At 39.2% G+C, this 22,443-nt stretch overlaps 1 protein-coding gene and 1 pseudogene across 2 annotated transcripts in view; one reads left to right on the top strand and one right to left on the bottom strand.

Moving 5' to 3' along the window:
- Positions 1-71: 71 nt before the first annotated feature.
- Positions 72-12,336, bottom strand: LOC102004890 (annotated as a pseudogene).
- A 329-nt stretch (positions 12,337-12,665) lies between these two features.
- The window catches only part of Edem3 (ER degradation enhancer, mannosidase alpha-like 3), a 71,883-nt gene continuing 62,105 nt past the window's right edge, over positions 12,666-22,443 (top strand). Inside the window, exons 1-2 of one of the 2 annotated variants that reach the window (XM_013521605.1) lie at positions 12,666-13,024; positions 16,532-16,577. In XM_013521605.1, the coding sequence (XP_013377059.1) occupies positions 12,864-13,024; positions 16,532-16,577 (207 nt within the window). In that variant the 5' untranslated portion in view covers positions 12,666-12,863. The remainder of the gene's footprint in view (positions 13,025-16,531; positions 16,578-22,443) is intronic. The other variant, XM_005375059.2, reaches the window with a different exon arrangement.

The raw sequence follows: 22,443 nt of genomic DNA, 5'->3' as shown, positions 1-22,443 counted from the left end.
GAATTTTTCTTGTTGAAAATAATGGTTATTCTTTACAATGGGTGTTAGAAACAGATACTCATTTTTCCCTCTCAAATGGCATGAATTTTATTAAAAAGGGGAGAGTAATTCAGTAAGAAAAATTTTATAGTGAATTTTAAGCAATACATTCTAGCTACTGTGCAACTTTTCTAAAGCTTCAAAATTATTTTTCCAAGTAAAAATGCAGTTAAAGTGTATAGACTTGAATATAAAAAACTAGGTATGTACATACACAGAAAAACAAAATAGAGCAGTCTCATGAAATCAAACCACCATTAACAGAAATATCTTGATTATCCCCATAATTCTCTCTCCTTCTTTCTCCCATTAAATTATACCAGTTAAAGGCCTAAGAAACCATCAGCTACTTCAGGTTCTTAGGAGTCATGAACACTGTATTCTATTAATTTGGTGCTGGCACTGTTCATGTAAGAAAAATGGCAGTATCCGTACAATTTTCACTGAGGAAGAATATTTTGCATCAGTATGTCTATGAATTAACTACCACTGTGTATTATTTGCTGTCTCCCATCAAAGCAGTTTATAGTACACAAAAACATAAAAAATTCCACCACAAAGCATATGTGTCTCTTCATGTATTATTTGGTGAAAGGCAAATCCTGATGATGAAAAGGTGATTTTTCACAAGTAGGCTATCTAACTCCTGAAAAATAAAGTTAGCCACACCAGGGTTCCCTTGAGCCATGATCAGGCCAATCTGAAGACACTTGAAGTACTTCTTGAAGACAGCGGTCTTATTAGGGAATCGGATATGGAAACTCAAATTGAGCTAGTTGGCCTCTCCAGCAACAAGGAAGGATTCAGTCCAGCATGGTGTTTGCTTATGCCAACTGTCACTATTTAACGTTGATTGTTGTGGTTATACTTTCTGATCAAGAGACAGAAGAATGATGCATACTACTACTTACGAAAAATTTCAAGCCTTGGAATCCTTCTGAAAATAAATAGTCCAAATACCAGTGCCACTTCTTCTCCCGAATAGAACTTATGTTTATTGTCCTTTCTTCTGGGCTTCCCTCTAGCAAAAAGGAAGCAGCATAGCTCAACAGAGAAGGATGATGAACTAAATTTAAGCTGTTTTTATACTTTGCTACTCCAGCTTTTTCTAGGATTTTGGGGTCAATATATATTCCTTTCTTGAAGGGTTTTGATGTCCACAAGCAACCAATCATGGTTGTCAAATAATGATTAAACTGTTGACAAGTCTTGGTGCTGAAACTAAACTCTGATTTCGCCCTTTGTACCAACTCATTTTTCTTTGCAGCAATCAAATTTTTATGATACCTGTGCATAATATAAGAAAGCTGGTTCAAGATACTGGTATCCAGACTGAGAAGTGAAGAATAGAAGATCCCAGGAGGAAACAACACCACTAATGGAAGGTCATGGTTTATATATATATCACACACTGTCTCATAGAAATCCAAAATAAAGTGTAGCAAGAAAGTACTGTTGCTCTCCAAGCGCACTGCAGTGGTGGACAGCCATCCTACATAGTCAATCAGTTTAGACACTGAGTTCATGGACGCACCCAAAGTTGTCTCTAGAGGACTGCTCATCACAGGCTTCTTGTAGATGTCCATAGAGAGCCACAACAGCCAATTCTGTAGTAGCTCTTTCAGACTCTGAAGAACACTACACTTGAAATAAATGGACGATGTAAAGAAAAGCTGCGCTAAATGGTCAAAAAGTAGTGGCTTCATCTCAGAGAAGCTACTAAAAGGAATCCAGCTCATAAGCTGAAGGAATTGTGATTGACAACACAGACCATCCCAGAGAGGAATGCTCTTATACAGGAAAACTTCACAGGAATAAAATCCCTCTTGTAGGAAGCACTCTGCCCTGATGATGGTGTCCAGCAAGTTGGTAAACTCTTTTCTCTGTTCGTGACTATTCACTTTATACCAGATACATTGCTCTTGTAGTGTCTGACTCAACCAGTGGTACAGCCTCAATAAGAGTGATTCATCTCTGGCACAATTAATATACTGAAGTAGCAGAGAGCTGGTTAGCACAGCGCCCATCTGAGAGGGCAGCTCTAAGCAATGAATGTTTTGTAAGAGTAGCGGGAAGCTCTGAAGCCTTTCTAGGGGAAGTGACCTATCACAACTGAGGCAATCAGAAAGACTCATTTCCTTTTTTCCACATTCTTTAGTGCAGCTACCAGAATTCAGCACTGGTATAACTGAATGAGAATTCCATTTTCTTCTCAAAGGATTGAAATTAGCTGGACCTAATGTCAGTTTTAGAGGTTCTGAAAAAGGGCTCTGGTTTCTAAGTCTCACAGCAAGGACAGCTGAATTCCACAAATCCTTTGAATTCTTAAAGAAGATCTTCCTTGTAGGTAAAGATACAGAAATCAGAGTAGGAGCAAAGGACTTATACAGTGACAACAAAGCCTGGAGATGTGGCTGTATTCCCATTTTGGCCTGAAGATCAAGCAGTTTTCTCACACGAAATGGTCTGACATTTTCCTTTTTGGTGAGTAAATATAACAAGCGGCAGACATAAGGACACAGTGCATCATCCTGCAATGAAGCAAAAAAGAAGCCATAAAGCAAGTTCATTTGTTCCTTCTGATCAATGAAGTCAAACATTGCAACCAACCAATGATAAAAAAGTAACTTGGTGCTACCAGAACACTTGCCAACACAGAGCCAGGAGACTGCCTTGACCACAGAATCTTCCGATATTGAAGTTGCTGGAATCATACACTTCAATAGCTGTGTGTTTACAGCACTTCCAAATTTGCCACTGAGTGCCACATTCAGTAAAATATCTATCGCTTCTGGAGCTAACCCATTTTTCCAAGCCACATTTTCCACCGTTTTCAAGTATTTTCCCAAAATTTTATCTTTACTGGATAAAGTTTTAATGGGACCTTTCTCAAAGTATCGCAGTGCTGTTTGCAGTGTGTCTTCAGCTTGATCATCCATATATTCATGAGCTTCCACTGGATTTTGTTTCAAGATGGTCTTTGAGTCGTTTGGTTTCTGTTTTACTTTCCAGGCTGAGAGACTGGTTTGAAAACTATTCTTAACTTGTGAACTTCTACTTTGTGCCTGAGGATTCTCAACCCTCTTCTGAGGCAACATTATTGTGTATGTTCTTCACTCTCTTAGGCCCTGCAACTTGCAGAGTCTAAAAGCCGCCTGCAGGATTGAAAAACTGAGTTCTTATTGACAGTATTCCTGATTCCCAAGATCTGTGGAGAGGCTAAAATATTTTAGAGACTCTCTCATCCTTGCATGAACAAGTAGCAAAGAGTTGGACTATCAGGAATGGAATATGGCTGGAGGACTTCCAGTCGGCTGATGCCCTCTATAAAGGTGATAGAATTCTGGCTCTGTAATATTGTTCTATCTGCTCCAATAAACTTTCATGCAAGACCATGGTTGCAGAATCTGAAAGGATAGAGAGTTGGGATTTAATCAAATTCACAATAGGTGGAATGTAGCATCTTGTCTGTGCTTGCGAACAAATGTTTAATAAATATGTGACAAAAATTAGCACAACATTGGCTTGTTAACTTGTTATGAAATGGTTAAGGGCTAATTTTCACTTACCTCCTGTAACTATTAACTAAAAAGAAACATGACTAACGGTTATTTCCCTCCCCTTTTAAACCACATGTGGAACCTGGTATTTTTTTTTTTTTTTGGAAGTGAAACTGAAAAGAATTTATTTTTGGTGTAGTCATACCAAGTCCCAGTAGGTCTACTGACCTCCTAAGAGAACTGCATTCAAGGCACTGATAGCAGCTCTAGGATTATACAGTGGAAGGACTATAGTAGAGGGCCGAAGTATGCAGGGTCAAGCACTCTTAGTTAAACTGGGGTTTAGGTCATCATTATCTCAAGTCTGTTCCTATATGATTACGTTACTGCCAGGGAAGATGACTGCCTGCAGGGTTTGGAGTTCCCAGCGCTTGAGATACATTGGGAAGAGAAATGACTCAGAGAAAACAGGCCAGAGTAGAAAAAGAATTAGTTGGGTCAGTGACAGGGTCCACCTTTAGGTTTAGGGCAGTGACCAGAGACTTCTAGGCACAACTCAGGTGGTCCAAAATAGGATGTTATAAAAACTAGTGGTTGTTGGGTGTGGCTGTGGTGATATATGCCTGTAATCCCAGCACTCTGGGAGGCTGAGGCAGGAGGACTGCAAATTCCAGCCCACCCTGGGCAATTCTGTGATTTAGCAAGACTATGTTTCAAGATCAAAAATAGAAAGGGATGGGATGTAGCTCAGTGCAAATGCCCTGGGTTCAATCCCCAGTACCACTAAAAACAAACAACTCCCCAGCTCCAAAAAAAAAAAAACAACCTTCAGCACAAAAGTGAAAGCTGGTGGTTGATAATCTGTTGATTATGATGTCCCTGTAAATCTTAAAAAATAATCTTACTTTCATCTTAGGGCCTTCAGTATGGAAGGACAGCAGAAACACTGAATCAAGTTAAGGCTAATCAAACTTGTATTACCAATTTTAGATGAACCTTTCTGAGATGATTACCATGTCCATGTGCAGAGTTGGGCAGGAATCTGACCCCAAGTTTAAGGTAGAAAGGAGTCGAAACAATAAGAAGGCAGAAATGCTAAACATCTTGTTTGTTGTTATCCGTCAGGTATCTGGAGGCCCAAACGGAGCAAGCACTTTCAGCAAAAGCAGCTTGTAAGTCCCTATTACAATGTTTTCACTTCTTAATGCACCACATTTTTGCTGGATGTAGACTGTTCTTTTCAGCACCTGAAACATGTTTTGTCACTTTCTTCTGGTTCCTACCATTTCAGAAAAACACTGTCATTGAGATTGTCTTTCCCTGTAGGTAAACTGTCATTTCTGAGTAGCTTCTTTTAAGACTTTGTGTTTATTTCTGAGCAGTTTGACCGTGGTTTGTCTTAACATGAATTTCTCTAGGTTTATCCCATTTAAAGTTTGCTATGATTTTTCCATCTCTAAGTGTATGATTTCTGCAAATTTTTGGAATATTTTTGTCATTATCTTCAAAAACTTTTCATCTTACCATTCTCTCTGCTTCTGGGACTCTGATGACACCAATGTGAATTTTAAAAAATTGGTCCTACCAGTCTCTACAGCTCTATTAATGTTTTAAAGACAAGGTATCACTAAGTTGCCCTGGCTGGGCCTGCACTGTCAATCCTCCTGTCTTGGCCTCTTGAGTATCTGGCACTACAGCATTAGCATGCCCAGATGTGGGGCACCACTCCGGACAGGACTGCTTCAGGCTTTAAAATTCAGGGGGGAGATAAGCACACCTCTGGCCAGCTTTGAGGACACAACACCACTGTCTAGACAGGCAGACTGGGGAACAGTTTACACAAGGATGACTTCGTAGGAGACACCTACACATGTGCTAGTTCAGCCAACATGCAAGAATGTAAATATGTGGTAACTACCTGCATAAGAGTTAAACAATAAAGATATAGGCTGCTCTTTTGTTGCTTTCTGCCTTTGGAACTGATGTCTACCCTGCCTGCATTCTTTTTCCTGCCGATTTCACCTACCAAAGTACCTCTTTAGGCCACCAGCAATGACATAGGCTTTGTTCATCTATCTTTTCTAGGCAATTTTCTTTTTTTTCTTGGTAATGGGAATTGAACTCAGGACCCTGCGCTTGCCAGGCAAGCACTGTGCTGCTGAGCTATAACCCCAGCCTGGCAACTTTTTTCCTATTGTTCATACTGGATAGCTTTCTTGTTATATCTGCAAACTCAGTGATTCTTTCCATTGTTATCTGTTTAGCTATGTACCTATTCATCAAGCATTTCCATTTTGATTACTGTATTTTTGATCTAAAATTTTCATTTGGTGATAATTATTCATTTCAAGATTTCTTATTTCCTTGCCATGACTTTATATTTTTCACTTGTTTCAAAAGTATTTATAGTTTTTTGAACAATTTTTATGACTGCTTTAAAATTGTTGTCAGATAATTCAAAGTTTTCTGTGTTGGCATTTGGTTATTATCCCACTTAGTTTGGCATCTTCCTGGTTCTTGGTATGGTAAATGATTTTCAATTGGAACACAGATATTTTATGTAAGACTCAGAGCCTTGTTTAAATCTTGTGGTTTAGCACCCTCCTATGACACTAATCTAGAGGCTGGAGGGGTTTACACTTCCTTACTGCCAGGTGGTATGGAAGTCCAGTTTCTCTGTTCCTTCCTTAGACACTGAAGGAAGGAGGAGGATCTTATTACAGCTGGGAGGGGACAGATGAGTAGGCTCACCATTGGCTCTCTGCTGAAGTCCACCCTGGCCAGTGGAGGGGGAACAAGAGGTCATCAAAATCTTCACTCTATTAAGCCTCATCTCATACTCCCCAGCAAGGAACAGGACAAATGCCTCTTTACCACCAGTGGAGGTGGAGCTCTGGCCTGGGGGGGATGCGGCTGTGTGTGTGTTGCTGGAATGGAGTGATTACTGTATCAAATTTTTCAGTCTTGCAGGGCTGCTCTTCTTCAGTTTCTTTTACTAGACAAGACAGTCTTTCCCTGGGGCTTTTTTGTCTGTGTATATTGGTACTCCTAGTGTCCAGTTTAGGATATTTTGTGGAGGTTTTAGTCCACAGTTGGCTGCCTTCAAGGCAGTAGGGCAAGGCAGAGGGGCATGGTGGAGAACTTCTCACATCATAGCAGTGGGGAAGGACAGAGAATTCTTTTCTCCCTTTGATTGTACTGAAGATTGAACCCGAGGCCTTTGCCCTAAGCTACATCGCCATCCCTTTTATATTTTGATACATGGTCTCCCTAAATCACTAAGTTGCCCACACTGGGCTTGAAATTTCAATCCTACCTTAGCCTCACAGAGTGCTGGGATTATAGGTATGTGCCACATAAAATGAGAGAAACAAAACTAAAAACTGTGTCTTAGAGAAACTGATTTGCAAAGATTGGCAAAGGGCAGATCTAGGGCTAGGACATAAATCATCCTATTCAAAGTACAATGCTCAGTAATATAAAGTACGCTCACGCATGCCCAATAAAGGGAAATGATACGAAATGACACGGAGAAAAAAAACATTATAGACACTAGAGTAGGGAATCCTCATAACCCAAATAGGATGTTAAAATTGGATGTAATCCCCAAGAGAAGGGGTAGGAAGATACTAAAAATATATGGTTTAGAGCTAGTTCTGTAAATAATAATAAAGTCCATTAATCTTTAACGGTGCACTAGAAATAGTATATTTACACGACCAAAGTGACTATGCTTACCTTGCTAGCTGATCCCAAGAAACATATGGTGAACTTTACAAGGGCAGTAGTATTCAAACCATATCTCTCAAAAGTTTTAAGTGTAATCTTGTAATTGGAGGTTATGCCTTGATTTTAAAACATCACAAGGAAATTAATCTGCAAAAGAAAAAGAGCAAAAATACTTATGCTATATTTTAAACCATGACAAATCTTCCCTGACCTTGGCTTATCATCTAAAATACTAAAAGCCTTGCTTGTAAAAGATAAAAACTCTAAAATTTTCAACACATTTAGAGAAAAAACAGAAAACACTGACAACTTTAAAAGCTGGAGAAGCCTGGAAATATTTAATTTCAAACATTTAAGGACTATAAACTTTTATTCGAGTGGAAAGTACACCTTTCAGGTTAACAAATGATGAGGTTTGACAAATTTAGATCCTTCTGTCTCATAAATATGACATAATAGGGAGGAAAGAAAGCCTAAAAAGCAGTATTATATACCAGTGTACACACACACACACACACACACACACACACACACAGAGTATGCATACACATACACAAAGAGAGTTTTTAGGAAGAATGTTCGATTTGGATAACAAGAAACAAGTGATGTTGGGATTACTATAAATAGCTAATTTTTAATTCTTAGACATACAATGCTAGGCTTGCTCTATCTAATGCTTTTTAACGTGATCAGCTGGGCACTTTTCACTTTGAACCTCAATTTCACATACAACTAGATGACTTATACAACTATTTTTCCAAATCTAATGGAGGTTGGTGATTAGGATAGACTTCTGTAAAAACAAAACCAAACCTAAACAAAAAGCTGACAAGGTTTTCTTACAACTGTACCACTTCAAATGTTGTATAGTTGAGGTCACTTTTTAAAAGGGGAGAGAAGTACCATGTGTTTGTGTACATATTTACTCCAAGATGAGACTCTATATCTCATACAAGGTCTTTGTGGCAGAAACTGTGGGAATTTAATTGTTTCCTGAGTTACAAGCAGGAGGGCCATGTTTTTTGTACAGAGAGCCTGCAATGGCCTTGTGAAGTCAGCAAATCAAGGAAGTGGGCAAGATTTGTGGCAGAGACTAAACCAGGGATATGGATGTTGTCCAGCAGCTTACTTACCCTTGAATCCTACTGTCAACCATGGCAACTTTTTCTTTCTAACCTTAAATAATGATATCAGTACTATTTATGAGGCTATTTTAAAATGTTCTAAGTATCTTATACACATCAACTCATTATATTCATGACACTTGTAGAAGGTATAAACAAGTTAAACCATTTAATCTTCTGTCTCATTTTACAAATGAGATTGAAGCACAAAGAAATTTAGTATTTAGCTTAAATGTATATATCTTTTAGGTAGCAGAGTTGGCTCAGAGCCACTATTTTTGGCCTGTATTAGACTTATGTCAGATATTTTAGAAAGGTGTTGACTTAAAACCTTGTAGTCACATGGAACTGGTAAGTGGGAACTACACTGATGACACAAAATGAGGATTCAAGACGGGGGCCAGAGGAAAGGCCATAAAGACTTGGCTTTGCTTCTGATACACAAAATAAACTGCAAATGGCTACTACTGAATGAGAGAAGCATTTATGAGCTTAACATCATAATGGAGGATTCCTCCCTTGAACTGCTGCTGGCGTCAACAAGAGAAATAAGATAATCTGAGGCTAAAGTGATTCTGAAGATCTCAAATCATAACAGAACAGTGGGCAAAGCCCTGGGGACATCTTTGTGGGATAGTGCATCATCTGAAATCCTCATTCTTTTTTTGGAATTTGGATAAGTTAGCCACAAAAGGAGTCAGCCCACAACATTTACTGAGTGCCTTTTTCATGCGGTACCCCCTTTGAGTTCCTAGTTGTGAATGTATAATAATTACTGTATTGATTTAATGTTTGCAAGACTGAGGTCTCAAGAAGACAGGTGGTTCTGTAAATTCTAGATACTATCAACAATGAAGAAAGCAACTGGCAGAATGACAAATCACCACTACCAAATTCCATCACGGAGTTTTAGGAGTGATTAGATTTGTGGTATTAAAGAAGTTATTTAAGTACAACTGTGGTTTTAGGCTCCCAGGACTCCTTCTAAACCATAATATTAAAGTGGAGCCTCTCCCTATGCTAGTTCTAGCCATGGCTCCTGTTCCCAACTTCTGCACATCGAGGCAGGAAAGCGAACATTCATATATACATGAGCCCCAAATCTGTGTAAACAAACTCAACCTTTATAAATGGGTCTTATTTCATTTTTAAGGGGCTTTACACAGCAAAATCTGATCCAAATTCTTCATCAGTGATTATCCATCATTCTCAATTGCTTTCCTCTTGTGTTTCACCTTTTGAGCACCACCATTCTCTCAATTAAGTCCTATATCCTTTTGATTACTAGTGTATACATTTTAAAAACAACGAATGTAAATATTCCTAGGGTCCATAAAATGCTAGTTAGCTAAGAATTTATATTGTTTCCATTAAGAGGCTAAAAGGAGATCTTGTTCAAAATGTACTTTGTCAATATGTCTTTCACTTCAACAGATAGTTTCTACCTTAAGTAAATTTCAAACTTTTCAGGCCACATCAGCTTTTCTACTTGATAGTTTTCAGAGGTCAGTAAATAGTGAGCACAATTGTTGTGTAGAAACTGAATTTTAGTAGGGAAAAACAGATGCTTACTCTTTAGCAAGTCAATAAAAAACATGTTCTGGCTTCTCATTATACACTTAAAAATGCAGTGTTTGCTTAAAAAAAGCAAAGATGCAGACAAGGTTAAACATTAAAATCTAGTAATTTTTTTTTTAGTACACTGTATCTTAATAATAGTGAATTTCTACTTTTTAATAAAGGCTTAGGATTTCAGAAAGGTAAAGAAAACTGAGTTATTGCCAACAATCCACCCCAAATGACTGAGTTGACTACATTTTAATATAACTAAAAGTTACTATTTTTCTTTGTTCTCAGTTTTTATTTATTTATTTATTTTTTTTGAGACAGGGTCTCACTATGCAGTTCAGGCTGATCTTGAGCTCACTTTGTAGCCCCGGCTGGTCTCAAACTCGCAGAAATCCTCCTGCCTCAGCCTTCCGAGTGCTGGGATTACAGGCATGCACCACCATGCCCGGCTGTTTTCAGTTTTTAAATAGTAGGTAACTGTTGTTTACTTTTAGCTTATATTCTCTATGCCTGAGCAAACACCAACTCACAGATCTTTATTGGTTAACGTCATCATGAAGGCTGCCAAAGAGGACAGAGATTGAAATAACGCAGAATTACAGGTTTGTAAAAGGGATGACATTAAACACTGTTCAGAAATGACTTCATATGTTTTCATAGCTTACTTGTAAATACACAGAATGACCTTATTTACATTTTATAGATGAAAAAACTAAAAAAAAAGTATACTCAACATTTACTAAAAATCTGTAACAGAAGATGCACAATGCCTCTTCTGAAGAGATGGGTTTGTGGAGATGGAATCTGAGTTGAGCCTTAATGGACTGTGTTTTACAGACAAAGTGGTAGGGTGGCAGATCTGACAGTATGAACAAAGAAACAGAAAGGATATAGGATGATTATTTAAATTATTGTGGTGGCTGCCCATTGGAATACAAGGGTTAAAACCCCTAATAAGGCAACTCTGGTTAAAGACATCCCACTCTGGTAGATAGCAACCTTTTAATGTAAGCCCCATCCACTCCTCCAAGTGAGCCCTGAGTCATCTTGCTAGAAGATATGTATAAATCTCCTCATCGCCTCCTTATCTAAAGCTAAATAACCTCTGTAAGCCAGAGGCAATGATCCTGTCAAAGCTGCAACTGGAAACATGTAATTTTGAACACAAGTGCTCCTAAAGATCTGCTGGGTGCTGTATGACCCAGAAAACACATTCGCTGGATAATCTGCTGTCTAAACCCTTATTTTAAAAAAATCCCAATCTCTCACCCTGACTGTGCGATTTCCTCTTCTGAGAACTCATCTGTCTGTGCCCCTGTGCAGTTTACTTAAATCTATGTCTTTTCTACGTTTCTTGTCTACTGGTAATAGTCACCGGCCTTCTTTTGATATCTCCCAAGGCAGTTATGGCATAGGATTCGAGGCAGGGCAGTACCGAGGGAGAGACAAAGTGTTCTGGGACTCTGCAGCTGTCCTTGCATGCAGCTCTGGTAGTAACGTGTAAGAGCGGAAGGGGGCCTGGAAATCACATAGGACATTCCAGTCGGTCACAAGGAAGGTAATGAAGGCTCAGAAGTGGGAGTCGAAAGTAAGCGTGATTTGAAAGACTGCAGAAGTAGAGAGGTCAGTCAGAGCGGTAAGAAAGGAGGTGACAGAAGTCAAGAAAGAAAATCTGCAGAGCTGAACGTAGCGGAAAGGAACGAGTACAGTCTACAGCGTACTCACAGAGCAGCACATCCAATCTCTTTGATTCCCCACCTACCCACTGAATTACCACCACAGAAAGCAAAGTGCTTTTCCAAAGGGAAACTATTGATTATTTTATCAATAGTTAACCCGGGAATCAATCACCACAAACTTCAAGTTCCAACCTCCTTCCCCGTTTTTTTTTTTTTTTTTAAGAGCTTGTGCGGTTCCAGAGCTTTTCAGGTAACCACTAGTGATGTCCTACAGCTTTCGCGCCCGCCGCCGTCTCTGCGGCTCAGGGATCACATTCAAGGGCGGCCGAATGGGAGAATGGGTGGAACGCGGTCCAGCAGCGCGGACGCGGGTTTGTTAACCAACTTCTCTAGGCTGCGGTTTCCTCACCGGCGCAGGGCTCGGGGCGGTACTTACCTGTCAGAGACGACCGGCTTGCAAATAACACTCTCAGCGCGACGACATCAAAGGTTTTCGTGTTTCCTAACGTCCCCGAGGGCAGAGGGCTACTCCACGCTGTCGTCTAAGGCTGTCGAGCCCCGCCGGGAGACGCCGCAGGAAGAGAGATGAGCAGGAAACCCGGCTGCTCCGGAACGCGGAGAGCCGCAGAGCGCCGGGCAGAGGCGAGCGCCCGGAAGCCGCCGCCGCGCTCAGGCGACCCCGCGCGCCAGGACGCCGCGCGCCACCCAGGGCGGAAATCCCGCGCGGAGGCTGCGAGCGCTTGCGGGGACGCCGGGAGCCAGCGGGGCACGCTGGGACTGGTAGTCCCCGGGTGGGTCTCCGCCGTCCGAGGCGAGGCGAAGCGACAGGCCCTGCCCCGTCCCGCCTTCTGAGCGCGCCGCGCTTCTCCCGGCCAGTACCGTTGCCCGTGGCCCGTGCCGGCCCCGCCCCACCACGGCCTCCATTGGTCCCGAGGCTCCACGACTCCGCTCTGCCCGGAAGTAGCGTTGGGGGAGGCGGTTTCCTAGACTACGACACAGGAAAGCTGGGGGAGGTGCTCCGGGTTGCCGAGGGCGGAGGGCGGTGGCAGCGCTGGCGCTGGGGACCGGCTCGGTGGCTTCGGCAAACAGTTTGACGCTGGCAGCTGCCCGCCTCACTCCACACCCAGTCCTCGTCACGGCTTGCAGCCCCCTGGCCACCGGCGTCCGGCAATGTGTCCCGCCGACCGGGCGTAGCAGCTGCGCGTGCGTGGAACCGCGGGGCCATGAGCGAAGCCGGCGGCGGCCTGGGCTGTGGGTCCCCGGTTCCCCAGCGAGGGCCATGGAGCCTGGTGGCCGCCACAGCCGCGCTCTGCCTGGTGTCAGCCACGTCTGTGTGGACGGCGGGGGCCGCACCCATGAGTAGGGAGGAGAAACAGAAGCTTGGGTAAGGGTGCCTGGCAGTCTGGGAGGGTTTCCTGGTGGGAGCGACCACGGGCGAGGTGCCTGTCATTGCACCCCGGGAGCAGAGTGGCGTCTCCACTCGCGATCGCAGCAGCTGCTCCTGAGCTCCGATCTTGGCGGGTGGGCAGGGTCCGGGAAGGTGGGGGTCTGTCCCCGCGTCGCTGTGGGGGTCGGTGACAGGTGCGAGTTCCTTGAGGCCAGCTCGGTGTGTCATCGCTGCTGTCATGTCAGTGGCCCGCGAAGGGGGCTACAGCCAGCGCAGCCCCGCGCGAAAGTGCAGCGGCTGCCCTTCCGACCGAGGCATGGTTAGGTTTCTCGCGCAAGTGGGCTGCCAGATGGAGAAATGTTGCTGGCCTCACATAATTCAGGAAGTGGGGTTTACACTTGTTAGGGTAGAGGGGCGTTCACTGGAACTTGAACTTTACAAATTTTATCCTTTCCTTGCAGTGTTTTCTTGTACTGACTTTTCATAGTAGGAGAGGCTATTTGGTGGTATTATTCAAAAGCCATAATTAAGTGTATCTACTTATTTTACACGCAGTAGTTTTAACAGTCCTGAGAGGGTCGTAAAACTCTGCTATATTTACAGCATTTAATTCAGAGTCAGTAATACTAATATGCACGAGGCCCCGGAAAGGAATAAAAGCTGAGAATCAATAGCAAGTGGGCAAAAGCATGATCAGTTAAGTCAGAGAAGAGGAAATGAGACAAACATGAAAAAGTTACTCAACCTGGTCAATGTGAGAAATGCAAATTAAAACGAGATAGTTGCTTTTGCCCATTAGATTAGTACATAAATGCAAAACTCAGGGATACAGTCTTGGCTACTTAAGGCATGAAAAAAAATCTTTCTGGGAATGTAAATTAATATAACTTTTCGACAGTATTTCCTGAAATTTAAATCACACATGCTTCTTGATTCATCACTCCTGTCTCTGGGAGTCTACCCAACAGAAATATAAGCACTGTTAGTGTAGAGATAGATGTACAAAGCTGTGTATTTTGAAGGAACAGAACTGTTCCTAGGAGAGAAAAGATTGTGGTGCATCCTTTTTATGGGCTAATATTCATGCATTAAGATGGAGGTATGTCATTAGAAGGCTACCCAGGGTATATTTCCAATACCAAAAAAAAAAAAAAAAAAAGCAAGTTGTAGAATAGTATATATAGTGTCATACCATGTTGTTTTTTTGTAAAGAAGAAATACTGTCTAAGCTTGGAAAATAAAAAGATAATGTATGTCGTGGTGTTAGAATGAAAGGGAGGCGAAACAGTCAGATTTTAATTTATATGCTTCTTTAAGTCCTTGTTTTTTGAGACAGGGTCTCCCTATGTAGTTCAGGCTGGCCTTAAAGTCACTATGTAGCCCGGGCTGGCTTCAAACTCCCAGTAATCCTCAGACTTCTGACAGCTGGGATTACAGGTCTGTGCCACCATGCCTGGTTTATATGCTTCTTTAAATCATTGTAAGAATCTTTGAATCAATTTTTAAATAAAATTGCAAAAAAGGATGCTTTAATGGAAGGTGGAGTATTAATTATCAAAACAATTACCAGTAAGCTCTGTTAAATATCCTAAATGCTCTCTTATGAATTCAAGGTATCTTTTTTTTTTTTTTTTTTTACTGAATATGTTACTCTTTGAGTACTTTACAGCATATGTAAAGTAGTATTTCATCATCTCTGTAATTCTCCCTGTTCATACAATGGGTGGGATATCCATTTTGAAAAAATGTGAGATTTAAGGTTGATTTGTTGGGAATCACAAAGCTAGTAACTGATGGAGCTGTTTTTCAAATATAGGACTGTCTAACTCCAGAGTTCATGCTCCTCCACTGTGCTGCATTTCTTAAGAGTTGGAAAAGAAATATCAGCGTTTCACAGGCCTGGGATTACAGGCATGATCACCACGCCTACCATAGAATTAGTTTTTAACTGGAAAAACCCAACCAAATTGACCTGAGATTTCAGCTTACATTTTTTTTTTTTTTTTTTTGGTTTTTCTCCGGTACCGGGAACCGAACTCACGACCTTGCGCTTGCCAAGCAGGCGCTTTTTGCCGCTGAGCTAAATCCCCAGCCCCTCAGCTTACATTTTGAGATCAGTTTGCAAAAGAGAAATTACAATTATTTAGGCTTGTTATTTTAGATTGCCCTCCTGTAGAGTAAGGGCAAAGAGTCTAGCACAAACCACAAATATACAATTATATGACTGCTTTCTCCTTTGGAAATTTTCAGAAAACTGGATTCTGATTCACTAGGTTTATCGCTGTCATTTTTAAGCAAGCTCAAATAATGATGTGTGATAAAACACGGAAATTGTCACACCCCTTTCTCTACACCCCTAAACCAAACAGATTAAAAAAAAAAGAGTTGACGAGTAGTTGCTCAATTGTTTGCCATTTGTGAGCTGTGGACTATCCACCTAATCACACTTAGTCTTATCCTTCAGGGAATATATGGGTTTTATTATCTTTATTTAAAAATGAGTGTAAAGCAATCCAGTTACTGTAGAGTTGGCAGGCAACGTAACCTTAGAAAAAGCCAACTTACGGAAATTATTGAAAACAAAGACAGACAAACTTTTAAAATTTTCTCTTTTTTTTGGTTTATTTCCTGTACCAGGAATCGAACTCATGACCTTGTGCTTGCCAGGCAGGCGCTGTGCCGCTGAGCTAAATCCCCAGCCCCTAAATTTTCTTATAGCACTCAAGCTCCTGAATATGAGAACGTTTCACAGACAGACTGATTTTTTAGTTCCACATTTACAGGATTTTTAGTCTGGTATGGGGATATGAAATACCCATTTTAAACAACCATCTTGGAGTGTCTAAGAAATAGATAAACCAAACCACATACATTTCTTTTTGAGCCTTAGATTTCTCATGATAGAGCTAACTACTATTTTTGACAGTTTTTTTTGAGGGAGTGAACTATATCATAAAGTATATCTTTTAAGAGTATGGCAAACATTAATAAATATGTACTTAACTAGGCATTCGTGGTTTTATTCAGTTTAATAGGAAAGGCAGAGCCTTGATAAAATACTGCTTCCTGTTTCAATCATCCCATTCCTCTCTTTTAGTAGAACATATAGGATAATCAATAAATGCTACTAATAATTATTTCCTTTGGTGGGTCTCTAGCAGTATTTCCCCTTCAAGACATATGTTAAATAATTATGTTGAGAGGTATGGTAATTGTTTTTCAGCATCAATTTTCCTTTCCTTTGATTGTGCAGGTATCATTCAACAGATTTTTTAAGAAAAGTGTAAAGTGAGTTTCATATAATTGGCTGTGAATTGTAAAAGTTTGTCCCAGCTCTGTGTGAGTTCATGAATTTGTCTATTAAGTGGTGTATTTCCTGACTCTGTTATGTCCCTTTTAAACTAAACATTTCCTTTTTTTATTGGTATGTTTTTGAGGAAAAATTAGCTTTTTGAAACAATTAGTAAGATGCGATTTTCTCCATTTCTCTTTTTTCAAAATTAGGAATCAAGTACTGGAAATGTTTGATCATGCTTATGGGAACTACATGGTAAGTAGTAAGCTTATCTTTATGTACCATTTATATGAATTGATTATTATGTGAGCGGCATCAACTGGAAAATGTGAAACCTGAATTTCCAGCACGTTTTTTTTTAAAGGAAAGTTTTTAAAAAGCTTGGCAAATGGAACCAAAGCTTTTGTAAAAAGAAGGGGAAGAGGACTTGAAGGGAGGGAAGACGATTGGAGAACAAGGAATCAAGATATGTAGAGGTATAAATTCCCTATGATGAATGTGATCATTATGTACATCTAAAATGTACTAATAAAATGAATTTAAAAAAGCAAATGACTGTTAAAGAAAATCAGGGAAAAATAAGTTGACAGAGTATTCATGCTAGTGGTTTTCAGGGAGCCAACTTATTGAATAGGTAGGAATACATTGAAATTAGATTATAAAATACTGTATTTAAAGTATTCCCTTGGGCACTGTTAACAACATTCATTGAGTGCTTTATATAGCTAGATATTGTGAATTTAAAAATGAAAAAGATATTATCTTGGTGTTAGGGAAAATTCCCTTCATTTAAAGGAAATTATAATATTATTTTGTGTACTCCATGAAGAAAATCTGTGCTTAAAAAAAGATAAACTGTCATCTATCTGTTCTTACATGTTTTAGAGCTCCTTTATTGATGAAACAGCACTTTCAGTTTTATGAGATAAGATGTTTGGGAGATCTGTCATACAAAAATGTAGATGAAATAGCAAACATTTTAGTCTAAAAGAAAGTTTTGCATATAAGTTTGTGTAAGTTTGGAAATAGTTCAATCAGATATTCCTGAGAATTACTTCTTACAGTCTTCTGACTTTTTGTTTTGTTTTTTCTTTTTTTTCCAGTACTGGGGATTGAACCCAGGGCTTTATACTAAGCTATGATCTCAGTCTCCCCACCCCCCATTTTAAAATTTGAGGTGGGCCTTGAGTCTCATTAAGTTACGCAGGCGGGCTTTGAATTTAGGATCCTTCTGCTTCAGCCTCCCAGAGTGCTGGGATTACAAGTGTGCACTGCTAAGACCAGCTATAATGTTGTTTTTACATTTTAAAATATATCAGCAGATTTTCTTCTATGATTACAGCCTATAAAATATAATTGGTAAAAGTTTGGCAGAGAGCTGACTTTAATTCTGCTTTAAATATTTTTCAGCCCGTTCTTTGAATCTATTTTCATTATATACTAACCAAATATTTTCATGTATTACCATCATTATTTATGAACATCTAAGTATACTTTGTGCATTTCTGTATTTTTAAACATTTTGTGTATGATAATACTTGTTTGGCAAGGGCACGTTTTAATTTCATAATGCTTTTAGAATATGATTTTGATGAAGTTTTGAGTATAAATATATTGAAAATGCAGTTCCAAATTCATTTTTCAAGACTTCAGCCATTGCATTTCAAAATAACTCATCCCTAGCTAATTCAGTTTGTGCAAAGCATAACTTAACAAATCTAGGGTAATGGTTTTAAGATGGCAAGTGGATTCATGATTACTGCATACTTTTTGTTCCAGTGTTAAAATAATATACAGCTGGGGGGCTGGGGGTTTAGCTCAGCGGCAAAGCGTCTGCCTGGCAAGTGCAAGGTCGTGAGTTCGGTTCCCGGTACCGGAGAAAAACCAAAAAAAAAACCAATAATAATAATATACAGCTGGACAAGTTCAGCACATCTTGCTACAAATAGAAGTCTCTCTTTAAAGAGCATAGTATCTTTAATATCTTGTCCCTTTTAGGTAAGCAGTAGAATGTTTTATCAATACTTGTTTTTCCTACGATAGATATACTTAATGGTTTTGTGACAGGTCAGGTACTGATAACAGCTACCAGATGACTTTCTTGCCCCATTCCCATTGCACCCTGCTGGGTAACTTTTTTGCTATTCCTAACTACTTAAAAGATCTAAGTGAGAGTCTGGGCAAGGTGGTACACTTGAGAGAGATTTCAACTCCAAAGACTGGGAACTTCTGTTGCAAGTAACAGCCTTTTTCTTTGTTTCCAATGGGGTCATACCCATCTGTAGGCCACTGCAGTGCATATTTTCAAATGTTCAACTATTGTATAACATGTGTGACCCTTGTGATATACTTGTGCTATACACTACATGGAGTCTGCAACCCAAGATTTAGTTTACAATTTATGCTTCCCCTTTTAAAGTTCTCAGTGAACAACACAGTTCTAAAATATTAAAGAGAATTCAAACACATTTTATTTGAAGTTAGTTGAAAAAGAAACACTATTACTTTACTATAAAGTGTATAGGTTTTATAGCTGGGTGACTTTGAGTTTAAATCTTGTCTCGGGTATTTATTAGCTTGGATTGTAAACAGGTCACTTAGCCCTTTTGAATGGTGTCTTAGCAAGGTTAAATGGGGATATTTATAAAGGATTATAAGATTTTTTTAGGACAGAAACTTTTTTAAAATTTTTGATGTTTAATAAATTCATCTTGTATATGTCCTATGCTTAATTTTGTGTGTGGAACATAACTGCTTATTAAATTTTTTTGAAGGAACTAAATTGAATTTTTAATGATACTATAATCAGATGTTTACTTTTTTGCATGTGTTTATGTGATGTATCATCGCCTTTTAAACTCAAAGAAATAATTTAACAGACTTCATTAAAAAACACAAGATTGTAGTGAATTTCAGGGTCAGTAAATCTCCTTACTTTGTTGTAGTCGGTTATTTACTAAAATGTAAAGTGCCTGGTACATGGTGGCTTTTAGTAAATGTTGAAAGCTTTTCTTCATTTCTCACTAGTTCTTTCTAATATTATTCTCCAATTGAGTCTACCATTAGGGCAATTTCTTTAAACTTCTTGGTTCCAAGAAGAGCAGTGGCATTTTCCAGAGACAGGTAATATAATTAAGAGCAAGAACTCTGGGCTTGGAGTAGGATAGGCTAAGGTGTTTCTGCCTTCTGTTAGCTGGGTTACAATGGGAAAGCTACCTCATCTTCCTGAGTCTGTTCCCTCATTTCTGTAAGATGGAGACAGTTGTTTGCCTGCCTTAAAATGTTGTGTTTAGAGTTAGTGTCTGGCAGATAGGAAGCACTGTGTAAGAGTTTACTACTTCTGCTGCAGCTACTAACTACTGCTATCATTACTATGTGTTCTCTGCCCAAGATTGAACTTCTTTTGCTAAAATTCTTTTAGGCTTTCACTTAGAACTTGTTCCCCAGATTTTACAGAAATCACATTTCTTAAATGTACATGTTCTTTCCTGGTTTGGGCATGTGATTTTTGAGCTTATTTTTTCTTTCTTTTGATGAAAGAAAAAGTTCTCATCATGCTATTTCTTCTTCCTTCCTTCCTTCCTTCCTTCCTTCGTGTTTTTTTGAGACAGGGTCTTGCTATGCAGTTCAGGCTGGTCTTGAGCTCACTTTGTAGCTCAGGCTGGCCTTGAACTCACAACGATCCTCTTGCCTCAGCCTTCTGAGTGCTGGGATTACAGGTGTGTGCTACCAAGCCTGGCTCATCATGCTATTTCTTAATAAAAATGTCCTGCCAGGACTGGAATTATTTTTTTATTTTTTTATATTTTGGTTTTTCTCCGGTACCGGGAACCAAACTCACGACCTTGCGCTTGCCAGGCAGGCGCTTTTGCCGCTGAGCTAAATCCCCAGCCCCAGGACTGGAATTATATTCAAGGATTTTCTGATGTTATAAATTATTGGCTTTACTATTAATATTATAATGATTGTTATATCTCACAGCCTGATGACATTGTAGTTTATCCATAATAAATTGTCCAAATAACATGAAATTTGATGTTTATTTTGCAGTTCTTGTAATTTTAGAACTTAACTCTGGACTACTATCACTCAAGGGCTTCTAGTGACCGGTTTTGAGTATTTATGCAGAGTTCCGTTTGTAGATTGATTTAGATGACAAAGTGAATTGTGTTTGGGCCAAAAGTAGAACTTTCTTGGACCCAAGCTTGCTCATAGGATGTTTGTCTCCTCTTGTTTTTCCTGATTAGTGTAGACAACTCAGTTAAACATACTTTAAGCAAAAACTGTACTTTATTAGAGTCTTAAACACTACAAATAGACTTGAAAAGCGTTGGTAAGCACAATTTCCTGTAACTAGTAAAATCATCCTAATACTGTAACTGCTTTTAACTTCGATTTCATACAATAGGTTAGTCTTTATAATTAAGCCAAAGGAACTATTTTAAATTGTAACTTCCCAAGGATTTCCAGGTTTACATACATTTTCTTAGTAATACTTCTTTTTTCGGTTTCTTTAAATTTTTTTACTGGACAAGTATATATAATACAAAATTTACCATTTTAACCTCTTTTGAGTGTACAGTTCTGTGGCATTAAGTACATTTGCATTGTTTTATATCCATCTGTAGACCTTCTTCATCTTCTCCAGCTGAAACTCTGTACCTCATGTTTCTTTTTAATTGTTCATCAAAAAAGTGCAACCTGTAAACGAACTATTTTAGAAGTGATTCTAATGGAGCAAATGAAAATCTATATTATCTCTTTTTACGTAGGTCATTGTGGGCCAGTTAGTCATTGTTCCTTGGCTTCTACTTTTACAGCATCCCAGAACCCTACCAAACTTATGCAAGAAATTCTGTCATATCTTCTCATAATGTTTTATAGTCACACTGTTACTCCAAATACGATTTGGAGATCAGTAGAACAAAGCTTTTTGTTTAATTAAAGTGACTGAGATATAATTTTTTTTTTTTTTTTTTTTTGGTTTTTCTCCGGTACCGGGAACCGAACTCACGACCTTGCGCTTGCCAGGCAGGTGCTTTTGCCGCTGAGCTAAGTCCCCAGCCCCTGACTGAGATATAATTTATAAGCAATAAAATTCCAGTTTTAGGTGTACTATTCTAAGGTTGGATAATTGTATGCAGTTATTTAACAACCACCACAATGTAAAACCCTGCAAATTTTTCATCACTCCCAAATTTTCTTTTTTCTTTTTTTTTATTTATTTTTTTTGTTTTTTTTTCTGGTACTGGGAATTGAACTCACGACCTCCCGCTTGCCAGGCAGGCGCTGTGCCGCTGAGCTAAATCCCCAGCCCATCACTCCCAAATTTTCTTCATGCACCTTTGTGATAGATTCCTTTTCTTCTGACCATTACAACTATTGATCTGGGTTTTTTGTCATTATGGTTTCCATTTTGTAGGATTTAATATAATGGCATTGTACAACATGTAGTCTTTTGATTTAATTCTTTCATTTAGCATGATGCTTTTGAGATTTATCCATGTTGTTGGAAATGCATAGAGTTTCTCTTCATTGATTAATAAAGTTTGGTTGATTTGGTAGAACACAATGTATTCATTTACTAATTGATGAATATTTGATTGTTTCTTGTTCTTGGTTATTATTAAACTGCTGCAAAGCTGTGAGTGCTAGTTTTTATGTGGACATGCGTTTTCAAATGTTTTCCACTTAAGAATGGATTACTGTGTCATATGGTAAGTTTCTCTCTATGTGAAACTGTGAGACATTTCTAAAGTGGCTGAAACACTTGGTATTCTCCACCAGCAATATATGTGTTTTAGTTACTGCACATCTTCTCAGTTGGTATTTTCAGTCTTTTTTAATTTTAGCCGTGCTAGTGGGTGTGTAGTGGTATTTCATTGTGACTTTAATTTGATCTCTATTGATGATTAATGATGTTAAAAACTTCCCATGTGCTTATTTGCTGGGCATGTATCTTTTTGGATGAAGCATCTGTTCAAATTTTTTTCCATTTTAATACCAAGTTGTTTGCTCTGTTTTTGCTGAGCTATACAAGTTACTATATATTTTAGAAATTAGTTCTTTAACACATATGTGTTTGATAGATACATTCTCCTAGTCTTTGCTATGGCTTTTA

The sequence above is a fragment of the Chinchilla lanigera genome, unplaced genomic scaffold, assembly GCF_000276665.1.
Source record: "Chinchilla lanigera isolate Chin_1 unplaced genomic scaffold, ChiLan1.0 scaffold00005, whole genome shotgun sequence".
NCBI classification, from domain to species: Eukaryota; Metazoa; Chordata; class Mammalia; order Rodentia; family Chinchillidae; genus Chinchilla; species Chinchilla lanigera.
The sequence above is the reverse complement of the archived record's forward strand: the minus strand, read 5'-3'. Positions and strand labels throughout refer to the sequence as shown.